Here is a 9544-nt window from a genome sequence, read left to right on the forward strand (position 1 = left end):
CCACACAGTGTGAAACCTTTGTCGCCTTCTTTAATCGCTATACTTTCCTTGCTATCCATTCAAGTTGTGTGTATCAGTAGCTTCTTCTCATTGCTGAGTAGTAGTCCATGGTGTAGGTGTAGTAGTTTAACCATTCACCCTTTAAAGGACATGTTTCCATTGTTCTGGCTCTTACACCTAAAGCTGCCATGAATATCTGTGTACAGGTTTTTGAGTGAAAATAACTTTTCACTTCTCTGGCACCAATGCCCAAGAGTTCTATTGCTAGGTCATATGGCAACTGTTGTTCAGTTTTATAAGAAACTGCTAGACACTTTTCCCATGTGGCTGTACTTATTTATATTCCATCAGCCCTGTAAGAGTGATCCAGTTTCCGTGTACCAGAGCCAGCATTTGTGTTCATAACATTTTTAAATATTTTGGTTGGTTGATTGGTTATTGTAGTTATTGTGATCCCCCCGCTCTTTGCAGATTAAAACTACGTATTCCACTTCTGTTCTTCTGGAAATTAACATGAGTTTTTGAAATAAATTTGTAAATTTTGGAACAATTTTAGAATTACATAAAAATTACAAATATAATATGGAGAATTCCCATGTACCCATACCCACTTTCTCCCACTACTAATACCTTATGCAGTATGCTGTGTACGAGGTCTGTCTGGAAAAGGCCCAGCCATTGTTAACATAACAAGAACAGTTGGCACAACGTCAGTGTAACCTGGCAGCCAAGGAGAGTGGACTGGAATGCGCATGTGTGAGCAATGACGACTTCACTGTACTGGTCAGTGGGGGTGTAGACACCATCAGTGAGCATGTGTACTGTGTGGCCATCGATTTCAGAATGACTGAGCAGTAGAGCAAAATATCTGCCTCAAATTTTGTGTTAAGCTTGAACATTCTGCTGTGGAAACTATTCAGATGATTCAGTAGGCTTTCAGGGATGATGCAATGAGTGCAGTGAAAATAAAAGTGTGGCCTGGATGCCTCAAAGGTGGTTGAGCATCTGCAACAAACAGAACACCTGAGAATGCTGAACGTGACTCAGCCTTCCCGAAGACCAGGTGTGGCGCTCTGTGACTTCTGGCTGTTCCCAAAACTAAAATCACCTTTGAAAGGAAAGAGATTTCAGACTGTCGATGAGATTCAGGAAAATATAACAGGGCAGCTGATTGCAGTGTTTCTGAACAGTGGAAGAGATGCTGGGAGAACCGTGTGAGGTCCCAAGGTGCCTACTTTGCAGGGGACTGAAGCGTCACTGTCCTGTGTACAATGTTTCCGGTTTCTTCTGCAATAATTCCTTCTATTTGTCCATCGGCCGTGGCTGGATACTTTCTGGACAGGCCTCATATAAACTCCATAATCACATTCCCTTACTTTTTACCTAATGTCTCCCTTCTGCTCAGGACCCCATCCAGCATACCGCATTTTAACTAGTCGTCATACTCCCTTAGTCTCCTCTTAGCTGTGACAGTTTCTCAAACTTCCCTTGTTTTTAGTGACCTTGACCGTTTTGAGAAGTACCAGTCAGCATTTATAGAATGAGTGTCTCTGCACTGGGATACGTCTGATGTTCTTCTCAGGCCAGGGCTATGGGTTTGGGAAGACCACACAGGCGAGATGCCATTTCCATCGCAGTCATACTGAGGACACGTGCTGCCAACGTGATGTATCATCACCGTTGGTGTTTGTGCAGCTTCTCCTCTATGAATGTACCCTTGGAGGGAAGGCACTATGAGCAGCCCACACACACGTGTGGGGCGAGGAGCCACGCTCGACCTCCTCGAGGGCAGAATATCCACGTAAAGTATTTGCTGTTCTTCCGTGGGGGAGCTTCGTGCCTGGTATCTATTTAGTCATTTATATTAGCCGGACTCACGGGGTTTTTAATATTTTGAGTTATAAATTAATACTAGTTTTGCCCTGACTGGTGTGGTTCAGTGCGTTGGGCATTGTCTGCAAACCGAAAGGTCACAGGTTCAATTCCCAGTCAGGGCACATGCCTGGTTGCCGGCCAGGTCCCCGGTTGGGGGTGTGGGAGAGGCAATTGACCGGTGTGTCTCTCTCACTCAGCGATGTGCTTCTCTCCCTCTCTTTCTCACTCCCTCCCCCTCGCTCCAAAAATAAATAAGTAAAATCTTTTAAAAAACACTATTTTGTTTTCTTAAATTGTTAAGTTTGGCCGTGGAAAGCTCTTTTAGTTTGCTATTGTGTCCCTTAGACATTGTCCCATTATTGGGAGTTTTTGAGCACTTGCTTACTTTCTAGCCCTAGTAGAATATTTCCTGCCCCAGCCCTGCCATCAGCCATTTCTCCACGGATCCGTAATGTGCCTCTTTGCAGAATGGTGTGAGAAAACAATGTCCGGACACCCGGCGTGCTCATTGCTAGTATGTGTCCCTGCTTCTCAGACACTCTCAGCTGAGAGCAAGGAAAAGCGCGTCTGAATACTAATCTGTGTTTTACACATCAATGAATGTTTCTGTACATAACCATTTGCTTGAGTATTAAGCTAAATGTGAGTTCATATGAATGTGTTCATCTCTAATCTCTTACCACATGGATCATTCTAGCCTTCTCCCTTTCCCCCACCTTTTCTTTTTTGCATTTTTTATTGAGCTGTATAATTCACACACCATAAAATTTACCCACTTAAAGTATAAAATTCACTGGTTTTACTACAGTCACCAGGTTGTGCAGCCATCACCACTGTCTAATTTTACCAGACAATGTCACCTCCCCGTGAAGAGACACTGCACCCATTAGCCATCAGTCACCCTCCGTTCACCTGTTCCTTTCTTCCCCCAGCCCTTGACAACAATCTCTTCTTTCTCTCTTTATGGATTTGCCCATTCCAGGCATTTTCTATTAATGAATCACACAAAATAGAGCATTTTGTATCTGACTTCTTTCCCTCAGCGATGTTTTTGGGGTTAATCCATGTTGTAATATGTAAGAGTACTTTTTTTTAGTGGCTAAATAATATTCCACTAAATGGGTGTACCACATTTTGTGTGTCCATGCATCAGTTAATGGGCATTTTGGTTGTTTGCACCATCAGGCTATTGTGAACAGTGCTGCTGGGAAGATCTGTGCACAGTTCTGGCCTTCGCTTCCTGGCACAACCAAAAGGAGGATAACAACCAATCTCAAATCAGTAAACAACCAAAAGCACCAGAAAATCAAACTGCAGAGAACTCCAACAACCAAGGAATTAAAGAAAAAACCAACCAGCACAACCAGACCAGTAAGGCTGCGGGAGGGGCTGACTTAAGGGGAAACTGAGACTCAGAGCTGACTGTGGGCTACAGCTGGGGATGCTGCAGGAGGGGATACAGCCAGGCTCACAGGAGAGTTCATTGAAAAGTGCGCCAGAGGCGAGCAGGCGAGCTGCACTGTTCCCTCTCTGGCCCTCCCACACAGGCATCGCTGCACAGAGGGTTGCCCAGCCTGGGTGAATACCTAAGGCCCCGTCCCCTTACACCCTGTCAGCTGCACCATGACAAAGAAATAGGGCCCAAATGAAAGACCACAGCAAAGGCTCAGAAAGAGAACTAAGTGAGGAGGAGATCGCCAGCCTATCTGATGGAGAATGTAAAGCCCTGATAATCAAAATACTCACAGATCTGATTGACCTTGGTCGAAAAATGAAAAAACAAATGAAGGATACCCAAAGTGAAATACAGCAAAATTTCAGAGAGCCAACAGTGACAGGAAGGAAACCAGGACTCAAAGCAATGATTTGAAACAAAAGAAAGAAACATCTGCCCAGGAGAAAAGGAAGAAACAAGAATTCAAAAAAAAAAAATGAGGAGAGGCTTAGGAACCTCTGGGACAACTTGGAATGTTCCAATATCCAAATCACTGGGGTACCAGAAGGAGAAGAGGAAGAGTAAGAAACTGAAAACTTATTTGAAAAAAAAATGAAGGAGAAATTCCCTAATCTGGCAAAGGAAATAGACTTCTAGGAAGTCCAGGAAGCTCAGAGAGTCCCAAAGAGGTTGGACCCAAGTAGGAACATACCAAGGCACATCATAATTACATTAGCCAAGATTAGAGATAAGGAGAGAATCTTAGAAGCAGCAAGAGAAAAGGAGACAGCTACCTACAAAGGAGTTCCCATTAGGCTATCAGCTGATTTCTCAAAAGAAATCTTACAGGCAAGAAGGGGCTGGGAAGAAGTATTCCAAGTCATGAAAGGCAAGGACCTACATCCAAGATTGCTCTATCCAACAAAGCTTTCATTTAGAATGGAAGGGCAGATAAAGTGCTTCTCAGATAAGGTCAAGTTCAAGGAGTTCATCATCACCCAGACCTTATTATATAAAATGTTAAAGGGACTTATCTAAGAAAAAGAAGATGATCAAAAATATGAACAGTAAAAGAACAACAAACTCACAGCTATTAACAACTAAACATTAAAAAAAAAAAGTCAAACTAAGCAAACAACCAGAACAGGAACAGAACCAGAGAAATGGACATCACACAGAAGGAGTTCAGTGGGGAGGGAGAAATAGGGGGGAAAGGTACAGGGAAGAAGAAGCATAATTCATAGGCATAAAATGGACGGGGAAAGATAAAAATGGTGTAGGCAATGGAGGACTTGAAGACCTCATACGTATGACCCATGGACATGAATTAAGGGGGGGCGTGGAATGCTGGAGGGTTGTGGGGGCAGGGTAGGGAGAAGATAGAGGGGGAAATTGGAAAAACCATAATAGCATAATCAATAAAAATACTTTAAAAAATCCATGTGCAAATTTTACACTAATGTACGTTTTCATTTCTCTTAACTATAGAACTAGGAGTGAAATTGCTAGGTCACGCAGTAACTGTATGTTTAGCATTTTGAGGAACTGTCAGAGTGTTTTCCAAAACTGCTGCTCCATTTAACATTCCCACCAGCACTGTGTGATGGTTCCAATTTCTCCAAATCTCTGTGAACACTTTTTATTTTCTATCTTATTATAGCCATCCTAGTGGGTGTGAAGTGATGTCTCATTGTGGTTTTGATTTGCATTTCCCTAATGGTTAGTGGTGTTGAACATTTTTTATATGCTTATTGGTCATTTGTATATATCTTCTTTGGAGAAGTGTTTGTTGATATTCTTTGTCCATTTGTTGACTTGGGTATTTCTGTGTGTGTGTGTGAGAGGCGGGGCATGGGGCACAGAAGTGTGCATTTCCTCAGCCCCAGTGACAAAAGAACAATGATTTGGGTGGGAGTCAGGCAGTAGGACAGCTATTAAACATAGTGAAGAAACTCCACAGGCCTGAAGAAACTGTTCAAGGGAAGAATGAAATAGAATTATATCATGAAGTAGAATCCTACTTCTGATAAAACACAAATCAGCTTGAATTTATGAATAATCAGTAGGACTCAAAATGACTATTTTCAATTGTAATCTCATTCTTAATACTCTCTCAGAATCCTTACTCCTGGGAGAAGCAGAGCAAATATGGCCAAGGGTTTCAGAACCTTTCTTTCTGACATTACCCCATCTGCCATCGGAAGGTAATTGAAGATTTGGCTGTGGCAGCTCCCAAGCTCCAAAGGCAGTGCTTTCCATTCTCTCTCTTGCTCTCCATTTTACTTGATCTAATGAACACTTCTGACATCACAGTTGCAACTCCTCAAGATAAACCAGAGTAAGAAGTCCCATTTATGTCCCTGCTAGGTTCAAAACTATGTTTCATTTTTAAAGTAGTTGTATATCCTGTTATGCACTGTTATAAACTGTGATGAAATCAAGTTGTGAAGAGCTGACAAGTGTATGGACCTCTTAATGTGCAAAACCAAATAATTCCTAAAAGAGTTGCAATCTTTTATAAGTGACCTATAAATTTTCCTGTAAATACAAAACTATTTGAGGAAATTATTAAAGCCTGTATGTAATACAGTACATAGGAAAGGTGGGGGTGGGAGACCTACCTTAGCTGACTTCCGACCCTTTTTGGTGAGGTTGAATCGTGCTCTGGAAGCTTGTGCTTTTCTTGTCCCCTACTGGTGGCCACGGGCCTTTCTGGTTATTTCTTTTTATTTTTGAATTCTAAGAGTTCTTCTATTGTCTGGATATATTAGACCATTATCAGAAGATTTGCAAATGTTTTCTCTCGTTCTGTGGATTATATTTTCATTTTTGATAATGTTCTTTTTCAATTTTTAAATTTTTTATGAAAATAAGTTTATTATATTGAGAGTGAAATTCAACTTTTTCTTATTCCCATCCCTCCACTCCCCTGGATCTTCGGCCGCCGTCAGCTTTTTCCCTGTGTCTGTTTCTGTTTTGTTTGTCCTTTTATTTTTATATTTTAGATTCCACATATAGGTGAAGTCGTGTGGTATTTGTCTTTTTCTGCTTCACTTATTTCACTTGTATATCTGAATGATGTTCCATTGTGTGTGTGTGTGTGCATGTGTGTGTGTGTCTGCACACCTTCTTTATCCATTCATCTATTGATGGACATCTAGGTTGCTTTCATATCGTGACTATTACTAATAATAATGGAATGAACATAGGGACACGTGTATCTTTTTGAATAGGTGTTTTGTTTCTTTGGATAACAACCCAGAAGTGGAATTGCTGGATCAAACAGCCCCTCTATTTTTAATTTTTTGAGGACACTCCACACTGTTTTCCACAGGGGCTGCACTGATTTACACTCCCGGCGACAGTGCACAAGGGCTCCCTCCCCACATCCTCACCAACACGCATTGGTGGACTTTTTGATGGTAGCCATTCTGAGCAGTGCGAGGCGGTATCCTGTGGTTTTAATTTGCAGCTTCCTCATGACTAGTGAAGTTGAACATCTTTTCTCTGTTTGTTGGCCACCTCTATGTCTTTTTGGGAGAAATGTCTACTCAGGTCCACATTTCATTTCTTAATTGGATTGGATTGTTTAGGTGTTAAGTTATATCAGTTCCTTCTATATTTTAGATATTAACCCCTTATCTGATATATCATTGTCAAATATCTTTTTTCCATTCAGTAGATTGTCTTTTTGTTTTGTTGATGGTGGCCTTCACTGTGCAAAAACTTTTTTAGTTTGATGCAGTCCCATTTGTTTATTTTCTTATTTGCTTCCCTTGCTTGATGAGACATATCAAAAAAATTGTTAGAAGTTTATTGCCTATGTTTTCTTCTAGGAGTTTTAGGGTTTCGGGTCTTACCCTTTAGATCCTTACTTCATGTTGTGTTTATTTTTATATGGTATAAGAAGGTAATCTAGTTTCATATTTTTGCAAATATCTGTCCAGTTTTCCCAAAGTTGCTTATTGAATAGGCTCTCTTTACCTCATTGAATATCCATTCTTCCTTTATTATAGATTAATTGTCCATGTAAGCAAGGATTTATTTCTGGGCTCTCTATTCTACTCCATCGATCTATGTATCTGTTTTTATGCTGTTTTGATTATCGTAGTTTTCTAGTATAGCTTGATGTAATGGAGCATCATACCTCCTACTCCTACTCCTCAAAAATTTTTTTGGCTGTTTGGGATCTTTTGTGGTCCCATATAAATTTTAGGATTAGTTATTCTAATTCTGAGAAGAATATCATTGGTATTTTAATAGGGATTGCATTGAATCTATACATTGCTTTAAGTACTAAGGACATTTTAACAATATTAATCCTTTCAGTCCATGAGCAAGTCCATGCCCTTCAATTTATTTGTGTCTTCCTTTAGTGAAGTTTTAGAAGGGGTAAACTTTTTGTCTGTATGTCCAAACATGTATTTATTTTGCGTTAAATTTGAATGATGGTTTAGCTAGGTATGAAATTTGAAAAATCAGCATTTTGAAGGAATAACTCCTTGATTCTGCTATTACTGAGATGCCTGTTATCTAATTGTCAGTCCTTCAAAATATTTTACCTTGTTATCTTACATTTTTTCTCTTTGATGCCCCACAATTTTATTATGATATGGAAAATCCTCATCTATTATTTACTCAGTAGTCTTACTACTATTTCCTCCTTTCTCCTGTTCGAGTTTCTCTTAAGCATCCATTGATACCTCTTAATGTATCTCCGTGTTGTCTTATGTCTGGATCTCCACATTGTCTTCTGGTTCATTCCTTCAATTCTACCTTTCAATTCACTAATACCACACAAGGACCTGTTTAACACATCAGCACAACACTGCCCTGGCCCCAGGCATCAGGCAACAGCGGTTGTCCTCAGTCTGCTTCCATAAACAGAGGCACTCCTGCCACCTCTGTTTCAAACAGGGCCGGTCAGTCTCACTACCTTATAGTAAGAGCTCGACTCCCAGAAACATTGTAACCCCGCTCATTACTCTGCCTTCCTGTTTTGTTTCTGGTCCATAGCACTATTTATTTTGATGCTGAGACTACCTCTGCCTTTGGTTTTCTTTTTTGTGTTTTATCCATCATTGCTTTAAGGTTGGAGTGGAGGATGTACATTAAATGTTGAACATGCTGTGCTCCCGTGACTAGGACACCATAAAGGTTATTTTTTGTATACATATAACGTTGACGATATGGCTACTCATATCGCCCTCGAAATATTTCCTTCAGCCTTCTTCATCTCTCCCAGAGTCATTCACCTTCTCTTCCTTTTCTGTTCTTCTTCCCTAATACTTTCCAGTACTAGTTATGAGAAACACGTAACATGTTATACATATGAGTTACCCTTGAAAAGATTCTGGATGTCACATGTGCTGCCCTCTCATTTGTTATATACTAAATAAGATTATGCAGTTAACACACTGTATTGTTCAAACAAGAAAACATTTGGGCCCTCAATTTACCTAAATGGAAATTTTCCTAATTTTTTTTCCTTCCCTGCAGGTGTCAAAGCTGTGTTCTCGGGCCACTACCACAGGAATGCCGGGGGCACCTACCAGAACCTTGACATGGTGGTGTCATCTGCCATCGGGTGCCAACTGGGCAAAGATACCCATGGGCTCCGAGTGGTGGTGGTCACTGCTGAGAAAATCGTTCATCGGTACTACAGTTTAGATGAGCTGAGTGAGAACGGGATAGAAGACGACCTTATGGATTTAATGAAGAAAAAATGATTGCCATTATGATCCATTCACTTTTCACTTCCACTATTTTTTAATTTTTGCCAGAAGGAGCAGCTGCAGACAACCACTTATGGAATATAAAAATATATCAAGCAGATTTGTGAATGTATGCCCTTTTGCATAATTCAGAGAGCTGGGTCCTATTCTAAATTACATCTGAGATAGAAATGCCCTCCCTTTAAAAAAAGAGAAGAGGATGGGGGGTTGGAGCCTGGGAATAAAAGAATAAATAATATTCAATATCTCTGCGTGAGCGTTTGACTAAACTCTCCTAATGATGTGTTTCTCAAGTTCTCCGCTTTTGAATCAGATTGTTTTTTTGTAGCATATGGTGAATGTCTACCTATGGGCCTCAACCCCAACTTGACAACCAAGTGTGATCTTTGCTAATTCCTTGAACAAACTGCATGTGATCATGTTAAATTGTACTTGTGATTCCCAGGCTTGGCAAACCAAAGATCATCACCATTCCCTCCTAACAAAACAATTGTGTCCT

The 9544-nt window shown here is 40.5% G+C and overlaps 1 protein-coding gene across 2 annotated transcripts in view; it reads left to right on the forward strand.

Annotated features, from left to right (window-relative positions):
• Positions 1 to 9288, forward strand: part of CPPED1 (calcineurin like phosphoesterase domain containing 1) — a 121268-nt gene extending 111980 nt beyond the window's left edge. For both annotated transcript variants that reach the window (XM_037151208.2, XM_037151210.2), the window contains one exon: positions 8810 to 9288. In XM_037151208.2, coding sequence (XP_037007103.1) covers positions 8810 to 9039 — 230 coding nt within the window. In that variant the 3' untranslated portion in view covers positions 9040 to 9288. The remainder of the gene's footprint in view (positions 1 to 8809) is intronic.
• The last annotated feature ends 256 nt before the right edge of the window (positions 9289 to 9544 follow it).

This window comes from Artibeus jamaicensis, unplaced genomic scaffold, assembly GCF_021234435.1.
Source record: "Artibeus jamaicensis isolate MK-2021 breed Jamaican fruit bat unplaced genomic scaffold, CSHL_Jam_final contig_729, whole genome shotgun sequence".
Lineage (NCBI taxonomy): Eukaryota > Metazoa > Chordata > Mammalia > Chiroptera > Phyllostomidae > Artibeus > Artibeus jamaicensis.